The 19596-nt window shown below is 34.0% G+C and overlaps 1 protein-coding gene across 15 annotated transcripts in view; it reads right to left on the bottom strand.

The window, feature by feature from the left end:
* BCLAF1 (BCL2 associated transcription factor 1) overlaps nt 1-19320 on the bottom strand; it is a 36448-nt gene extending 17128 nt beyond the window's left edge. For 7 of the 15 annotated variants that reach the window (XR_012489179.1, XR_012489180.1, XR_012489181.1 and 4 more), the window contains exons 1-6: nt 19189-19320; nt 10174-10268; nt 3815-3940; nt 2443-3357; nt 503-1168; nt 172-341 (exon numbers count right to left, since the gene is read on the bottom strand). Coding sequence is in view for 12 of the 15 variants with exons in the window: in XM_074309747.1 (XP_074165848.1) it covers nt 172-341; nt 503-1168; nt 2443-3357; nt 3815-3918 (1855 nt within the window). In the remaining 3 variants the exon portion in view is untranslated. Of the gene's footprint in view, nt 1-171; nt 342-502; nt 1169-2442; nt 3358-3814; nt 3941-4216; nt 4331-10173; nt 10269-18532; nt 18770-19188 lie in introns of those variants that run through there. The other 8 variants (XM_074309757.1, XM_074309758.1, XM_074309759.1 and 5 more) reach the window with 6 other exon arrangements.
* Between the last annotated feature and the right edge of the window lie 276 nt (nt 19321-19596).

Raw genomic sequence — 19596 nt, 5'->3', positions numbered from 1 at the left:
ACATTTTTTATTAAAGATTTTATTAAAGGGCTTTGACATACTAAGCACTCTAAGATTACCAAAAAAAATTTGCCCCAAAGACTTAATAGTTAGCTTTAGTTAGTTCAGATTACGTAATTGTTTATTTCTCCCAATTTTTTATTATGTAAAAATTATATAATCTGAACTTACCTTTAACATGATGGACCAAGGACACAATGTGCTGAATAAATGACTCTGAAGTGCTTTTGCTGGCCTGTGGCAACTTAATGTGGTCAAAGATGGACCGGAATTCTTGTTCCTTCTTGACAGAATGGACAAGTGTACTAGCAAGCAGCCTGTCTTTAGTCAAGGAAGCAGGTCTAGAGTATATCAATAACAAAAACACACACACAAGAAAAAATACCATTGGTTTGAATATCATGAAGAGAAACATTATCAGGGAAAAAACAAGATTAACAACAGGTCAATATTAACTCATGTATCCACAAGATTTATTGAACACCTCTATCAGATCATTTACCTGTTAGAATCATCAAGAGGTACAGGTGCCATTTTGAGTTTGACTTCAGGACGATGAGAATCACTGGCTATCATTTTGATCCTAAGTGGGCTCTCCTCTCTGAAGGTAGACTTTTCTCTCGCCTCCAGATTCTTGTGTAGAGGGGGACTGTAATCAAAGAGTTCTTTGAGCTTTTCAGACTTTACCTGCTCAGGTGACTGAGTTTCTTTCTTCACCATTATTCTCTCAGAATTTTTGTCGTCTTCCTTGTGCTTATCTTTTGTAGTGCTAGGCCTTTCCACTACATATCCAGTCTCTTTAAGTTTATAATTTTTCTCTTCTCTAAATCCATCACTTTCTCTATTGCCCTTGAGTGAAACTTTAGATTTGTACTTGGTTCCTTCCTCCTCAGCATTCCGGTGAGATGCAGTAGCAAAATTTTTACCCTGATCTGCCAGGACAGACTTCCTGAACTGTCTATAATCCTCTGTCTCCTCTGTGTCATCCCCTTCTGAATCATTAAACTTTCGTTTTCCAGATTCTTTATCACTGAAATAATCTAAAGCTTCCTGATCCTCCCATTCTCCCTCAGCCCTCCCTTTTTCTGTTCCTTTCTCCTTTGGGGCCTCTTTCTCCCTGGTATTACCCCTATCAAGCAGGTATACTCTAGACTCTTCATCTGTGTACCTGTAAATAGCAAAGAAGAGGATGGTAACTCTGGATTGCATTCATTATCATTCAGTTTTTTTACCTAAAGTGTTGCCCAACATCACAGGATCAGCAACAAAAGGAATAAATCCCACACTGAAAAATCTCTCTTGACATTCTGCTTGCAAAGCATTAAGCATATGTAGGTGGCACTTTACAAGCTACTTTTAAAATCTTTTATCAATTATATAATAAACTACAATTTAACAAAAGTAAAAATCTTCTAAAAAGTTCATCTAAACACCACTGAATGCCAAATTTACACACTTCTTCAAAGCTTTGGAAATAATTTCTATAACTGACAAAGGTAGCGTCTCAATTTGCTAACATAACTTTTAGATACATAGTGTTTGCATAAATTTACTTTTTGTTTAAAACCACCTTCCAAAAAGAATAGGACTATTTCACTTAGTCCTTAGCAAATTACTTTCAATACTAATATTCTTATGTAAGTTCTGTGAATAAATAGCAAAAATATGCATTACTTATCATAAACTTCATTTCAATCACAAAATGCTTCCAATTTATAAGTATATTTTGGTCTAGGAAAAAAAATCTGACATTCATAAATAGCAATTATTATATTAGCTGAATAAACAAAACTGTGGCAACAGCATAAATAAGCCTATTCAATTTCCTAACAAAATTAAAAACACTTCCAAAAAAAATACATATTCGATATACTTCCTCATCAAGTCTCTAAAACTTCAAATTGAAACAGTAAATTAAAAACTATGTAACAAAACACATAAAACTCAAATTTAAACTCTATTAAAATACTGTAATTATGAATCAGTTGGAAAATTAAACTCATAATGCGGACAGATATTGTTAACTGAGAGGCTTACAAAGAAAAGCATTAAATAATTCAACATTACTTATATAGGGTCAAAATACCCCAAATTTACAAGTTAACTTCTGCTACCTAAAATTAAAACTTCCGAAGTTAATAATTTAACTTCCTAATAGTTCTAAGTTTATGCCAGAAAGGTCTGAAAAATCAATAGAATCAAAAAGTACAAATCTACTTATCCTCATATTCAGTTCTCATTTTCTAACAACTCAAAAAATTAAAGAAAAAATTATGAGTATATTGTGACAAAAAAAAAAAAAACAAAGTTTTAACGTGACCAGGCTAAAAGCTAAAATGTGTAATATTTATTACCAAATTTATACAAAGACTTTAAAAAATGAAATGAACATTACTATTTTTAACAAGGATTATTAAATGCCATAATGTAGTTATTTCTTACCTTTTTAAAAACTTTCCAGTCTTTGCAGTTTCCTGATCTCCACCATCAGGATAAAATGAAGAACGTATTCTAGTTTCTTCCCTTGGAACATTCTGTGGTGGGATTGTCTTTGCAGGGCTTCTTCGTGAAGGTATATGATGAATTGGACTATTCTGAGAGGGACTATAGCGACTAGAACCATTTCCAAGGGATCCAGATCCAGACCTCTCAGGACTATGCTGTATGGAATGTGAATGTTGAGAAGGAGTATTTTTTGCAGAGTGGGCTGTGCTGAGCATGGGAGCATCTGAACAAGATGAACTTTGACTAGGTGGTGTAGCAATAGGAGAAGGGCTATGAGGTGATCTTGGGCTATTATCATATGCTGAAAGACCAGGCCAAATATCACCAGATGCTGCTGATGATTTATTAAAATCATCAATGGGTTCAGAGGGGTCATGTTCAAATGCATCTTTTTGTTCATCCTGTGATTTGCTTTTCAAAGGGCTATCTTCTTGGGGAGCCCCTTCAGTTTTTTTGGTCTGCTTTTCAAGAGACCCTCGTCTTTTTGAAGAGACAGGTGATTTGCTATATGGGGATGACGAGCGAGATGAAGATGACCTTGGAGACCTGGAAGATCTGTAAGACCGGCGAGATCGGCTTCTAGATCTCTGAGAAGACACAGATCTTCGTTTTGGACTCCTGGAGCGTGAACGACCACGTCTAGGGCTCCGTGAGTGTCTTCTATTCCAGACAGGTCTATAGCCACCTCGATGATATCTACCACCACCTCCTTGATAATACCCTCTACCCCTTCCTCTGTACCCATAAGGTCTTCTCATTCCTCTATTATTTCTGTAATCTCGCCGATAATCTCTAGAATAAACACGATCTCTACTACGAGATCGTGAATATGTCCTGGAACGGGACCTAGAACTAAAATTGAAAAAAACAATTAATGTAATGAAAACATATTTTAGTGTTCTGGATGTTTTTCATTAAATATAATACAAATGGAATTAAAACCAATATTGATATCTTGTGTAAAAACAAAACTAAGAACTTTAATACTTTTTTTTTTAATTTTTCTTCTGTTTGTTAAAATATATCGAGAAAAATCTATTTTTTTAAAAGTTAAGTCTGGATTTAAAAAAATTATTACTGGTAAACAAGTCATTTCTACATGGTCAATGTTAAGAAAAAAAACTAAAACATTTAAGAAAAAAGATGCAATGAGTAAAAATTAAAAAGTAGTAAAGAATAGAATGCAATGTGAATAAAACTGATGCATCTATCAAAGTAAATGTATGACTGAATGCATTAAAAAATCTAAAAACAACTAATTTTTACAACAATAAATGGGGAACTAAAAGGTACAAATTGATAAATTCACCTGTATCTCTTCTTTCTAGAATGTGATCTGGACCTTGACCTGGAACTAGACTGTGATCTGGACTTTGACCTTGAAGAATGTGATCTAGAGTTGGAACGACCCATTTCTTCCAGGGGATTTTTCCTACTGATATGAAAAGAGCAGTAAAGATTAACAAGATATGATTTGTATAACTGTACAATATTGACTCTAAAATGTCCTGTAATAGTTATAAAAGTAAAATGACAAATAACTTCACATCTCAAAATGATTCAGAATTTATTATTTTTTCTTTTCAAATTAATGAATGCAGAAGATAACATCAAATAAAATCCAATTTTCCATCTGGACAAGCAATTTAAAAAAAAAAAAAAAAAAAAAAAAAAAACAGGAAAAGACAACATTTCTAAGTTCTGAACCCACCTGTATAGCTCAATCCAAAAAAAGCAGTAGCTGCAGGAGTCAGATGTTAATTATGTTAGATTGCAGCAACAAATTACATGTTATTTCATGGCCAATACAAATGCTTAACTCCAGCTAAAAAGATAAATATTGGAATATTACAAATAAGGAACGTGAAACAAAGAATATGAAAATGGCACAATGCCAGAGATCAAAAAATTAATCTACCAGACTACCAATGTTTATCTGGCAACTGGGTTAACAGGCTATTCCAGTCAATAATGACTGGAGAATGAAGTTGGACAGATTTCCTAAGAGTGATGGAATTATTAATTCCCTGATCAACTGGAGTCCAATGCTCCAACAATGTCTAATCTAAATATATATTTATACTATATGTATAATAATCTAAAATAAAAACTAAGTAATAGTTCTGCACTATATGACACTGATTAAAAAAAAAAAAAAAAGGAATAGAGACAGCATTTGGTTAAGGTCAAATCAAAAAGAGTAGAAAGACATACAAAAAGAAACCTTGGGTAGCAATCTTTTTTTCCCTAAATGCTATATAGTGCAAAATTAAAACAAACTAAGTTTCATATGCTACTGGATATTTAAGTTCAATAGGCATTTAGAATGTTTGCATTTCATTAACAATATAAACCCATTCATTGATTCATGCCTTTGGAACAAAATTTCAAGAAATGCCACACTTCAAGGCATTTCTTTCCACACTAAATTGTGCTTCTACAAGCTTCAATTTGATAACCTCCCTCTTACATCCCTACACTTCTCCTTAAGAGTTTACAATGAACTTATTCACTTTAGGATTTTCTCATAATAGATAGTCTATTCCAGGCAACCATAAGAAACAAAAGGTTTAGCCACTTCTTTGTGCCAAACAGTTCCAGCCCATGAAGCAAGAAAGCCAACTTAACTGCAGCAGCAAGGAATTGTGAGGAAGATACAGGAAATAACATGTACCAAGCAAACCAAACCACTGCTAACTCCTCTGAGAGCCATTAACTGTGGGCAAAGCAGTATCATTCAAATCACTATTGGACTACCCTCCAAAGACATCATTAAAGAAAGTAATCCTCATACAGATGTGAACCATCAATAGCTTCTGCAGCTGCTACAGCCTTGTAAGTTCATTAAAAGCAACCTTTATGAAGAGGAGGCCTGCCACGCTTAACACAATCAATGCAAACTTTTGACCAACTGTTAACAAGAAGCAGGTAAGCCAGACTTCCAGAAATGGAAGTGTTCCCCAGACCACTGGCCTTGCCTCAAGCTCAGTTCTCCAAAACTATCACCCAAGAGAGTAAACAATGGGGTACATATAACCTGGCAATGAAAACATAGCAAATCAACACCCAAAAGTTCCTACTATCAAAATCCTTGGAACCAAATAGTTCAACATCAGAAATAGATGTGGTTTTTAATCCATGAATTAAAATATATGAAAGAAGATAAAAGAAGAATTTGTTTTGCCACCAGAACAAAAAGACAATAAGACCATTATATCTGAATTGAAGTTGGAATCGCTCATATATATTGTTCCTCACAACTTAATGTGGTCTTTTCTACTTCTACTCCCAACAGTTAGGAGTTAATTTTGTAGACATTAGGACTTAAGTGATTTAGCAGTTTTGTTTTTAATTTACTAATCTCAAGTATTTTTAGATATATTTCATATCTATATTTTGGGGAGTAAAAAGAAGACATTCCCAGGAAATCATTGATATCTGCATCTTCCACACAAAAAAAATGCACATGGCTTAAACTCAGAAAAGGTTTAACAAAATATATATTTTTAAAGTACGACACGTTATTCCCTAATAAAGGTAAAATGAGATTTTATTCCATATATCTCATTGACCCTAAATGGGGGTGGCCAGGGGAGAGAGGGGGAGAGAAGGGGAACTAGAGAAGGAGAAGCAAATGAAAAGGCACAAAGAGTTCGGGACAAGATTTGAAAAGATAACTAGTTCAAATAAATGGCACTGGAAAAGGTCATAGAAAAATCCAGCTGTAGTTCTTCAATAAAGAGCACTAGAACAAATGATAATTTTAAAATCCAAGTGTCAGTAATATTCATTTAAAATCCCAAGTATTAGTAATATTCATTCAGCCCAAGACTAAACAAAATTAACACAGAAACAGAGCAGTAAAAGGGGTCCCACTAAAAAAGTCAACACAAGTTTGGAGTGAATAGACCAGTAGCCTGCAACACTACCTCAACCAAGGACAGAGGACCACTGACCTTTTCTTGTTCTGAACAAAGATACTCCTAGGAGGTGGAGACCAGTGCGCCAAGAGCCTGACAGTACCCAGAAGAAATAAAACAAAAGTTGGGGGGAGTTAATGAAATTTTTGAAGGGAATTAAAGTGCTCTGGAGGAAGGAATTAGAAGATTAGGTTAGAAAAGAAAATGAAAAAACTTATCTAAATCATGAACAATCTAAAAATTAAAACGGGAGACAAGACACATAACACAGAATTAAAAGACCGAAAATCTGAAGCCAATCTAAGGCATCTACAAAAGCAACAGAAAATACATTTAAAAAAAAAAAAATTATCTAAGAATAAAACTCCCCAAACACATAAAAACACACATCTAGATTTCTTATTTCAAGAAACCATAAAAATGAAAACTGTCGAGATTTTCTAGAAAATAGGGCAAAATGAAATCAGAAATAAACTGTCACCTCCTAAAAGAATCCTTAAAATAAGAATCCCCAAATTCAAATACAGCTAAAACTCAAAAAACAAAAACAAAAATAACTATGCAAGCAGCCAAAGTAAGAATTCAAGTAGCAAAGAATCATAGTGAGGATCACACAATTCTTGGTAGCAATGAAAAACGATCTTCATAAATTCCTACTATGATCACAAATACAGTCATATTTAAATCAATAAGACAAAGTAGGGAACACTACAGACCAATATCCCAAATAACTATGAAAAAATATTAAAGAAAATTTAGGGGGAAGCTAGGTGGTGCAGTGGATAGAGCACCAGCTTTGAATTCAGGAGGACCCAAGTTCAAATTTGGTCTCAAACACTTTTAACACTTCCTAGCTGTGTGACCCTGGGCAAGTCACTTAACCTCAGCCTCAGGGGAAAAAAAGAAAAAAAGAAAAGAAAACTTGGACACTGATAAATTGTTGGTGGAATTGTGAATACATCCAGCCATTCTGGAGAACAATTTGGAACTATGCTCAAGTTATCAAACTATGCATACTCTTTGATCCAGCAGTGTTACTACTGGGCTTATATCCCAAAGAGATCTTAAAGAAGGGAAAGGGACCAGTATGTGCAAAAATGTTTGTGGCAGCTCTTTTCGTAGTAGCTAGAAACTGGAAATTGAAAGGATGCCCATCAATTGGAGAATAAATTGTGGTATATGAATGTTATGGAATATTATTGTTATATAAGAAATGACCAGCAGGATAATTTCGGAGAGGCCTGGAGAGACTTATATGAACTGATGCTAAGTGAAATGGGCAGATCGAGATCATTATATATTTCAACAACAATACTATATGATGATCAATTATGATGGACATGGCTCTCTTCAACAATGAGATGATCCAAATCAGTTCCAACTATTCAGTAATAAAGAGAACCAGCTACACTCAACAAAAAAACTATGGGAAATGAGTGTGAACTACAATACAGCATTTCCACTCCTGTTATTGTCTGCTTGCATCTCAGCTTATTTTTACCTTCTAAATCAGATTTTTTCTTGTGCAGCAAGATAACTGTATAAATATATATACATATTTATACACATATTGTAGTTAACATATGCTTTAATATATTTAACATGTATTGGACTACCAGCTATATAGGGGAGGGGGTGGGGGGAAGGAGGGGAAAAGTTGGTTTTGCAAGGGTCAATGTTGAAAAATTACCCATGCATATGTTTTGTAAATAAAAAGCTATAATTTAAAAAAAAGAAATATTCCATAAAATATCAGCAAAGAAGCTATACCAACATATTTAAAACATAATGCACTATGACAGGGTTGGATTTACACCAGGAAGGCAGGGTTGATTCAATAAATGTAACACCATTCAGAAAAGATGAACAAAATACAACATCTATTTGTTTAAATAAAAAGCTTGAAAAGTAAAAATTTTAAGGAATTAAAAAATAAAAAGCATAGGTATAAGTGGATCTTTTCCTTACATAATAGTATGTATTTTAAAACCAAGAGCTGACATAACCTATAATGAAGAATCCCTAATGGCCTATTCTAGCAATATCTATCACTATTACATGATAAAGTTCTAGAAATGACAGTTATAAGGAAAAAAAGCAATCCAAAGAAACATTAACAAAGATGACACAAAACTATCCCTTAGAATACCTCAGAGATTTAACTAAAAATTTAAACAAGTATCTTCAAAATAGGACATAAAATATACTACTCACACCCTCAAAAAACCAAGTTTTCTCCAACTCAGCAGGAAATGAAATTCCATTCAACAATGTTAAATATAAAAAATATCTGGTTTTCAATTTATCAGGATCCACCCAGGAATTATATTAATAAAATACTAGCAACCTTTTTCACTCAAGAAATTTTTACATGACTCAGAGTATATAATATATACATATCAAATATTTACTGATAATAAATCACAATTTCACTATCTCCCACCTTCAGTTGCCAGACCCCATAGGGGATCATGACCCAGTTTAAGAAGGTGCAATCTAGATAATAAAAGATTACATAATAAACAAGTTAGAGGAGGAGGGAAGCAAATATCTTCTCAATATATGGATAGTAGAAGAGTTCTTGATTAAATAAGCAGTAAGGAAGATAACAGGAGATCAAATAAATCATTTTGACTACTTATAATTCATAAGTTAAATTCAGAACAGAAACTATTAACTATCAAAAAAAAAATCTTTGCATCAAGTTTCTCCAATGAAGGTCTGATATCCAAAATACTTAGAGAAATTATTCAATTCATAAAAACAAATTCATCCAATTGATAGACAAAAAATTATATACAACAGTCCTCAAAGGCTAGTTAGCAATGATATAAAAATATGCTACAAATCACTAATAAAAGAAATACAAATTAAAGCAGCTCCTTACACCCCATCAAATTGGTAAAGATGACAAAAAAGAAAAATGACAGTTCTCAAAAGGAATGTAGGAAGAGGCAGATTTGAACAATGCTGATGGAACTGTGAATTGGTCCAACCATTCCAGAAACAAATTGGAATTACACTTAAAAACAAAAACACAGCCTTTGGTCAAATGATATATCTAAATTTTAACTCTCTAAATGCCAAGATTTTAATTTTAGTTGTATCATTTTGCATGTTATATAATCTGATACTAACAATAACCTGAAACATGAAACACCCTGAAGCACATCTTACCACCTAGATGAGGAAACTGAAGCTGAGCATAGCTATGATTTGTCTAAGTCTTCAGTGTCTGAAATAGTATTAAAATCCAGGTCTTCCTGACTATTATGCCACCTTGATGTTACATATCAAATAAGATATTTGTAAAGGGTTCAGTCCAGGCCTGGCACATAGGTACTTTATAATTAACTTTTCCTTCAGATTTTCCCTGAATATCTCAAAATCAAAAAGATCAAAAAAAGAGGTGAAAGGGAGGAAAAAGTTTCCCTTTTGGAAAGAGAGTCAACATAGCAGTGGTGTTTAACTTTTAAAAGTTGCTTTTGTGTTTACAGAAGTTACACAACTAGAAAAAATGATGGGAGACAGACCTTTTTCCTTATATGAAATTTGTATAATAAAAATTATATCATAACTAAGACAAGCATTTTCTTAAAACTCTACCTTTTTAATTATTGGATGCAATATGATATATGCACTCAGAAAAGTTTAAAAGCAAAAACCTTTTAAAATCAAACATTTCAAAATAAACAAATCTGTCACACAAATTCCCATATGTGAAAATTACAGCACCCATGACACTTACCTTGGGTTCTGATAAGTTGTCAAGTGATGTCTTTGAAACACTGTAAATTTCTTCCTGGAGATAATCTCAGAAATTTAAAGTCTAAATTCCAATTCCTAATAATGACAAAAAAGTTTTGTTAATTTTAGGCCTTTTAATGGGGACTGCAATACAGGGAATGTATACTAAAATATTATCTGTTAACATCATAAAATATAGATGAGAAAAAATGAAAATTTTAACACTGAAGAATTTTTAAATTTTAAAAATAAGTCTTTAGAAAGCCTAAAAAAATTAAATTTTAAAATTTAATTACACCCAATAAACAAATACTAGGAATTTTTAAAACTATATGCACTGCAAACAAGGCATTGAGAAATATTTAATATTCCGTAAGGAAATTCCAATTGTCTATCTTTCCAAAAAAAAATTTCAAAGAAATTAAAGCAATATTATATAAGCATCAGTATCTAATCTCCGACAGAAATATAACTAATAAATTCTTACCTAAAATTTCAAACTATTCTGAGTTTATAATCTCCATAAATTCTGCCATACAATTGGATATAAACATTCTTTTTCTCTATAGCATTAGATATAAATTATTCTACGTTAAATTTTTAGTAAATTTCAACAAGTTTACACTTTGTGGATAAAAGTCACATGACGTATTTGCACAAATACATTCTTTTATTTGAATAGTATTATTACTCTAATGGCATTATTCTCAACTATACATCTCAAAAATCAAAAAATACTAAAGAACATTCTATATGCTAGGTGCTGAAGATACAAACAGAAAAAAAACCAAATCATTCTTTTCTCAAAGCACTTACATTTAATTAAGTGGGGGCACAGGTGGACATATAAATAGTTGTCTAGTCATACTACACTGTAATATCTTACAGGTAGAAAGGAAAATTAGGAAAGGTATCTTGAAAAAAATGAAAGATTTTATGAAACAAAAAGAATGCACTGCAGATATAGAAGAACTGACAATGCAACAGAGCTTAATAGAGATGTAATACCAAGTGTGAAGAACAGAAAGGTCAATTTAGCAGGATTGTCAAGTGAGGAGAAAAGAAATAAAATATAATGAAAACAGGAAAGTAGGTCACTACCCAGGTCTTTAAAAAATCAAAAAGTTCTATTTTATATTAAAGGAAACAAGAAGACATTAGAGTTTTTACTGAGTAGGAAACAATATGATAAAATCTGTATATAAGGAAATCATTTTGACAGAGTGGATTGAAAAGAGTTGATATGAGGCAGGGAAAATGCTTAAGAAATGATGAGGGTGATAGTTGTGAGAGCTGTTGAGAATGGAAGTGATATAAAAAATGTATCTATAAAAATGGCAAGTCTTAGAAAATAACTGTTTATGTATCCTTGATGGAAATGGGAAATTTGATTGAACTCAGTTTTTTAAAACCTTTCTATTTTAGACAATTTTGAAACACCCAAACATTAGTTACATGTGATTAGTGCTCAAGAGGAAAAAAAAAAAAAAGCTATATATACTTTAGGAGTTAATCATATGCATTGAAATAATAACACTAGGGAGCTAATAAGATTGCCAATAAAGTATAAAGAGAGGAGCCTAAGAGAGCTTAGGACAAACCCTTAAAGTATCAATAGTTGATCTGATGATTCTTCAAAGCTAAGAATCTAAACTGAGTGTGTTCAGACCAGGAAAATCCACGTTACAAAAATCCAGATAAGAATATTCAAGAAAGAGGTGATCAATAATGTCAAATGCTGCAAGGGAAATGAAGGATGAACAAAAGACTACCAGACTTAGCAATTAAAAGATTGTTTTTTGTAGTTTATGAGAAAAAAAAGTTTCAGCTGTGAGTTGGCAGCCACATTGCAAAAGGGCTGAGAAGTGAGTGGAAGAGAACAAATGGAAGTAGTAAGTGTAGCCAGTTTTTAAGATCTGGCTAGGAAAAGGAAGAGTAATATTGAGAGGATGAGATGAGTTAAATGAAGATTATGGATGAATAAAGAATATGTCTGAAGGCAGCAGGAAAAGAACCAGTATATATTTCCTCTCTAGTATATTCACTTATTTTTCTGTCTAGGCCCAACTTAATCCATTTATATTATCTACCTCATATATTCGTAGTGACATCTTTTAATCCAGTGTGATAATAAAAATGTAGTTCACTGTGAAACATCACCTGTAAAAATCTGCTGTGTTTCCTTCCTTCAAGGATACCATCAGTATTATATGATTGTTATGATGATAATTTTCACTAACTGTATTTAAAATTACCAGAAACAAGCTTAGCCACAAAGAAGAAATAGGAAGATAATTTTTCCCAGTGCCTTTTTTTTCTTGAGGAAGAGAAGGTGCATGCCAAGAAGGCATGAAACAGTACAAATAATTATTTTAGCTGTACTGATCATTTTAACTAATTTTTTCTCTTCTACCCTTTTCTATTTAAAAAAAAAATTATTTGTTACAAAGGACAGCTCTCTGAAAAGAAGATATAGGAAAAATTTAGACAAAGCAAAAACAATGTCAAAAAATCTTTTTAAAAATTGTATAATGACAAAATAGACAAAATTTTATAAGTCATTGTTTCCCCAGTCAATTTTTCAGTGCTAATAAGATCTAAAATCTTTTCCTACTATTTTATCTTCTCCACTGTCAGATACCTTGTGATTCAATCAGGCCTTCAACATCAGCAAAATAATTGTACAAATATGTTTACATATATTGGATTTAACATATATTTTAACATGTATAACATATTGGGATTACTTCCCATCTAGGGGAGAGGGTGGGAGGAAGGAGGGGAAAATCTGAAACACAAGACTATAGAAGGATTAATGTTGAAAAATTATCCATGGATATGTTTTGAAAAATAAAAAGCCTTAATAATAATTTTTAAAAAGATGAAAAAAAAAAAAGGTGTTTAGTGTGGAAAGAACACTAAACTTGAGAATCAGAAAACCTAGTTTCTAGTACCAGCTTTGTTATTTACTGTTTGTATGACTTTAGGCAAACATTTTTCTTTAAACCTCTCCCATCCACAAAATAGAAGAAATTGTATGAAAATGAACAAACTAGCTTACAAATTGTTCAAAGTAAATTATAAATTCAAGTCACTGGTGCTTTCTCCCTCTTCATATTATTTGATAATGAAATAAGCTCTCTTCTTTGGCTAGGAACACAAGGCTAATGCAGGGCTTTGTATGATTATATTTTTCCAATGGGTATGCTTTTCTTACCTTCTCAATAAAAAAAAACAAACAGAATTTTTTAAAAATTGGAGCCCCAATCATCATAAAAATAAACCACATTTCATACTTGAAAAAATACTGAATTGGGGATAGAGTTGATGAGCCTACACATATGCACACACACATTTAAATATTTATATGTTGTATCCTCCAGTCAAGTTTAAGCTCAACAACAACTAGAACAACACTTTCCACATAACAGACAACAATGCTTATGGAATTGAATTAAGACAAAAAAATGAATGGCAATTCAAATTCTGGCTTCTTATAAAGTAAGCTTCTGCTATAGCAAATTATCAGGATAGGATCAAGGATAGAGATCAGGATAGAGAATCAAGATGTTTAAACTCCCTCCTATCTACATCAAGGTTAGGGGAAAAAAAGATAATAAAAAGGGCCCTTAAAATGAATATATCAATATAGTAATTAGGCACTTTATCTCATGTTATTTCCAGAGAATATGAATCTGTTAATACTCAGAAGTAGTAAATAGAACAGAGGGAACTGAAAAATAAAAACTTGCAATCAAATTTTCCACATATCTAGACTATTATAAACTCTATCCAAAATTATTTTTACATTTGAAAATTCTAAATGATAACCTGAAGGGGAAACAGAAAAGTGATACTATATGTGCAGAGATGATATAATAGTAAACGACACTGAACCCCTATATTCAAAAAAGCCCCAAGATAGTGAATACCAATAGATTAATGGCCTGGAGAATATAACAAGATTACTAAAAGATTGGATATTTGCTTTTGTTTACAGATGCTTACATATTCATATTCTTCTCATATTACATTTCTTCTCAAATATTCATGCCAAAGAATTCTGACAAGTATACATGAACTATGCAACACACAATGCCAATAATAAAGTTTAATATAAAGTCCTTAGTAATAATAAAGACAAAATGCCAGAGTATTACCATTTGTGAAATCAAGATTATTTAACCAAAAAAAAAAAAAAAAAAATACATTTGTTCATTCTCAAGTTTACTAAAAATGCCATACTAGATAACATGACTAATACAGTCTTCTTCCCTTAATACTGAGGGAGAGTTTAAAAAAAAAAAAAAGGATCAAATACATCTAAGGTCTGTCTCTTCATCCAACCTCCTTTTACTAGTAATAAAAATAGATGCAAAAGGCAGAGCCAGAATTTGAATACTGTTCATCTAACTTCAAATCCAGAGTTCTTTCCCGATATAAGGACAGTAAATACATCACAGCATTTGGGCAAAAGGTGCTCATAAAAAGCTCAGAAGACATTTTCCCTCATATTCCTCTTTGATTTCTAATCTTTTATTCCCATGATATATTTAACAATTGTTGAGGTTTTAGTCTTGTCTAACTCTCCCTGACCCCATTTGGGATTTTCTTAACAAAAGTTGTTGGGGTTTGTCCTTTATCCTGGAAGCATATTTTTTTGTAGTGTTTCATGCCCTCTCCTCAGCATGCACCAATTTTTTCTAAGAGTCTGGCTAGGAAAAGAAGTAACAGCTTGAGAGGATGACATGAGATAAATGAAGATTAAGGAAAAATAAAGGAATATGTCTAAAGACAGCAGCTTCTTAATTCATTTATATTATCTATCCCATATATATATCATAACATGTAAGTGAATTGGATTTAAGTTAGGGCTATGTAAAGTCACTTTCTCCTCCAGAACTATCTAGAACCAGTGGCAAAATATCATATCACCTTTTCTAGTGATGGCCCAGGAAGCAGTTCCAAGACTCTGACTTTTTAAAGCTAAGGTCTATAATAGGTCCCAGTTAAACTGAAACCACACCCATTGGTAATTAAATCTAGGTAAGAAAAAAGGCAGAGTATGACCTCATACCTAGTCAAAACTAAAAACACAAGTGTTTGGGAAAGATCCTCAGAAATTGTTATTTACCTTTACTCTAAGGCAACTAGGACCCAAACAATGACCCATTGGGACTTGGGCTAGGACCTATATTAGGCTCAAACCTAGGAGAAGCTGGGATAGATTTCTTGACAAAGATACTTGGAGTGGTTTGCCATTTCCTTCCTCACTTCATTGTACATATAAGTAACTGAGATAAAAAAGGATTAAGTGGCTAGCCCAAAGTCACATAACTAGATCTATGTCCAGGTCCTCAGATTCAAGGAAAGACCCACTATCCATTGAGCCTGTATCTGCCTAACATTTAATATACCCTTGCTAAGACATACATGAATAAATGAAGCATTGAGTAATGTGTTGTTTTTTTTAAATTCTCCCAAACTGATCAGTTTAGATAATCTAGCTTAATGTTTTCTATTAATGTGTTCATTTCAGTAAATTTTTTTTTCTAATTCTCCAAAATATGTACCTTAGTTTAAAAAAATTATAAAAGTTGGGATTTGGAAGGGATAATGAAACAGAACCAGAATTAAATTTTATATATACCAGACAAAATCTGGAAAGTGAATTGACTAATCGCTAAAATAGTTTTAATTTAATTAATATTAACACTTCACTCAAAAATACCCAAATACCATAAATAACACTTTTCTAACCTTAAAAATGAGCATAGAAATAACTAAGTGTCCTTCTACATTTCTCTATGCTGTGCTCAAGGCAGCTTCCTATTCCTAAACCAACTCCCTAATCTTAAAAGAAAACACATTCCCAAATGGGTTATGTGATTTGACTAGACTCATACAGCATACAAGCAATCATGGCTAATACTAGCTCTGGTAGGCCCCTTTAGAATTTCTGCCACTGTACCCCCCCAAAAAAATCTGTCCAATATACTATTAATCAAAAAGAATTATTTGTGTTAATTTCTGGATGCCAGGTGGATCCCACCCAACACAGTACAGTGTTACAGTTATACTTTGATTTCTCATATTGTTTGATATATCAAACCTATTATTCTAGAGGAAAAAAATCTAATTAGGAATCAAGAGTTCCAGTCTGGGCTTTGCCAAAGGCCCTTGGCCTGGTTCTTCATTTATAAAATTTAAGGATTGGTATACGTGTCATTTAGAAATTCCTTCTAAAATTCCACAAAGCTATTAACTGTCCAGTGGAGCTGTATTGAAGAACTATATTGTTTAAACATATATATATATTCATATAAGTGATTGCCCTGGTGTGTGATATATTTCAGATTTCTATAACAATAATAAAAAGTGGTTCAATCTATTATATACCTTGTTGTAATAACTAGTAGTGTTCTACAGATGCTAGGCAATGAATTAATTGGATCTGAACAAGGAAGTGATAAGTATACTTATCTTTAACATGGTTCTCAAATACAAGTTTTGGCCAAGATGCCCCTCAAATCTTAAATCCCAGATTGCTGTCCCAGAGAAATTTTGGCATAATAAGTAAATTTATTACTTATCAATTAGGTATTTTCATATTTTGCTGGAATCATAAACTTTAAAATAATCTGAAAATAATCTGCATTTGCAACATACTTTCTTTTCTTCAAAATTGAAAATTTCATCTATCTCCTAATCCTAAATCAAGTCTGTTGAGCACCCAGTAAGTAGTAATCACTTTTCTAATAAGACTACAGACCTCCAGTATTTTCTTGCTATCATTTCCTTGGTTACTAAAAATGCAGTCTGAGAAGGTAATGTGATTTCCAATGGGGAGAATCTGATGTCAAGTCTCCCTCTCAATCTATTCTTACACTCAAATGAAGTATATTATACTTCCAATGTTTTTATATAAGCCACCCACATTAATCTGTTCTCCTACTGTGATTAATAGAGGAATTTTCTAAAGATATGGGAGGAAAAAAGGATGACAATAATATACCATAGCAATTCTCTGTATAAAAGCAAATTCATGGGAAAGGAATCCATAACCTCACACCATGCTTTAACTAAAATCCAAAAATAATATATCAATAATAAATGAATAATATATCAATATAGATATTATATCAATATTATATAGATATTATATCAATATAGAAGTCTGCCCAAGATTGAAATAACAGAAACAATACCTAAGTCTAAACACATCAAATATTCTATCTATTCTTCTCTATTTTTAAACATATTTGTTCCCATCTTTACAAATTTTTTCCCTTATTCACTCATCTTAACCACCAACTTAAGTTCTATTTTGATGTTTCATGCTGGCACAAAAATAACCCTAGCTATGAAAATGGACCAGAAGTTCTGAGAGGTCTTAAGTTCAATTTATGGCCTATTGTCTCAGGACCAGCTCAGTTCAGGGAGACATCCATTTTACAAATTACAGTGCAGTATAGAATGATAGGGTTGTGGGGGAGAGGAGAAACAAAGAATAGATAACATGGTACATACTATGCTCTCAAGGAGTTTATAACGTACTAAATTTGTCCTAATGTGAGATTTTTGTTGTTGTTCTGGCCAAACTAGAAAACTACAGCAGTGGATGGTTTTAATGTCATTTTAAGGAAACAATCTTAGAAATGAAATAATTTTGAAGTTTGTATCTACAATCCATTAATCTTCAAGACTTAAAGTAGAAAAATAGGATTTAACACATCCTTGATTTTAAATGGGCAAATCTAAGGCTATTGAGTAAATAGCTGTGACATGCTTTAAGCTATTTTTAACCTAAGATTCAAGTTTCCTTAACTATAAAAGAGAAGTCCCTTCCATCTCTGTGAGGTCATAAGGTCCCTTCCAGCTCTAAATCTAGAAATCTATAATGTTAAGATTTGTTAAGTCAATTTTCATACCAATATCTATGAGAACTTCAATAAATCAATTTAATATATTAACACGTAGAAAAGTCACTAATCACAACCTATCCACTTCTAATCACCACACCCTTTCATTCTACCACAAAAAGACCACCATTTCGTGTACCACAGAAAAAAACATCCGAAGGGGATGGCGTCTCAAAAGGAGTAAGACGGAAGTAGCTCAGCAAACACCAAGAATGCATCTGCTCATGCCCAGGTGTGGCATGTTAACTAAAGCCCTCTACCTGGAGTCAGGCTCAGATCCAATAAATACCAAAACGAGCCTCTCTTCGCAGGGGCCAGAGTCAGCCACAAGGGATTTAACCCAACTCCGTGTAAAAAGGGATATGCAAGGAAGGAAATTCCTACCTGGCCACCAGCCTTCCCTCCAAGGCAGAGCAAAAGCAAGGAAGCCTCACTTACCTGGGCCGATGAGTCACAACAGCGCGGTTAAGAGGGAACCGCCAGACCAAGGCCCAGACCAGGGAGAGTAAAAGTAGAGGGGAAGATAATTAAGGTAAAGATTCACCGCGTTCCCCTCCCCACCCCAAGTCCTCCCCGCGGCTACCAGAACAAATCCAGGTAGAATAGTTTCCCGCGGGGGACGGGAAGGAGAGCGGCTGGGAGAAAAGGTCTCGGCCAATAAAAGCTCGACACAAGTTGCCAGCCGGGCGTCGGCAGGACCCGTAGGCGGAGGAAAGACAACGGGGGCGCGTGCGCGAGCCGAATGGGGGAGGGTGAAGCGAGGGAGGCAACGGGGTGCGCGCAGGGGGCTGGGGCCCGCAGAGCACCACAGGGCAGGAGACTAGAGCGAACAAGCGCGCGGAACGGTTGGGGAGTCTCGAGTCAAGTCCGCGACCGCGCGCGCTCCTTTTCTCTCTCTTCCCTTCCCCTCCTGCCGGCCCCGGTGTCTCTTCAGGGCCCAGCAGCGCCTCGAGAGCCCGAGTGACTCGGGCCCTAAAAATAACGGCTCGACGTTACCCTGATCCCCCTTAACACCGTCATCCCTCCTAATGCCTACCCTTCCCTTAAGTATCTATACATCTAGTAAAGTCTTTTAGCCTCCCGAAAGGCTTTACCTGACGGGCCGAACGTTTATCCCGGCACTTATCTCCGTTGTAGCTGCACAGCGGCCATTTGCCCCTTCACAAACAGGAGAAGAACCATAGAGGCATTCTCGACGCCCTAGATCAATAGCGTCACTTCCGTTGGGTGGGCGGGGCCTACCGTCGCCATCACGTTTCTGGGCAAACTCAAGTCGAGCGTCCTTAGCTCTTTGCCCTCTACACTGATGGTTGCAAGGGGTCTTCCGGGCGATCACGTGGGCGTTCTCGTGAGTGGGTCATGGGGATGTATTCCCGCCCTAGCTCTGGGCTCTTGGGAACCAGAGGAGGCCGATTTAGTGTGGCGTTGCTCTGCAAAGTGGCTGTTACACCCCCACCCCCCAACTCCCGTTTGTTTAGACCGGCGGGTCTTTCCTTTGAACA

The sequence above is a fragment of the Sminthopsis crassicaudata genome, chromosome 4 (assembly GCF_048593235.1).
Source record: "Sminthopsis crassicaudata isolate SCR6 chromosome 4, ASM4859323v1, whole genome shotgun sequence".
NCBI lineage: Eukaryota > Metazoa > Chordata > Mammalia > Dasyuromorphia > Dasyuridae > Sminthopsis > Sminthopsis crassicaudata.
Note: the sequence above shows the minus strand (reverse complement) of the source record. Positions and strands in the feature narration are given on the sequence as shown.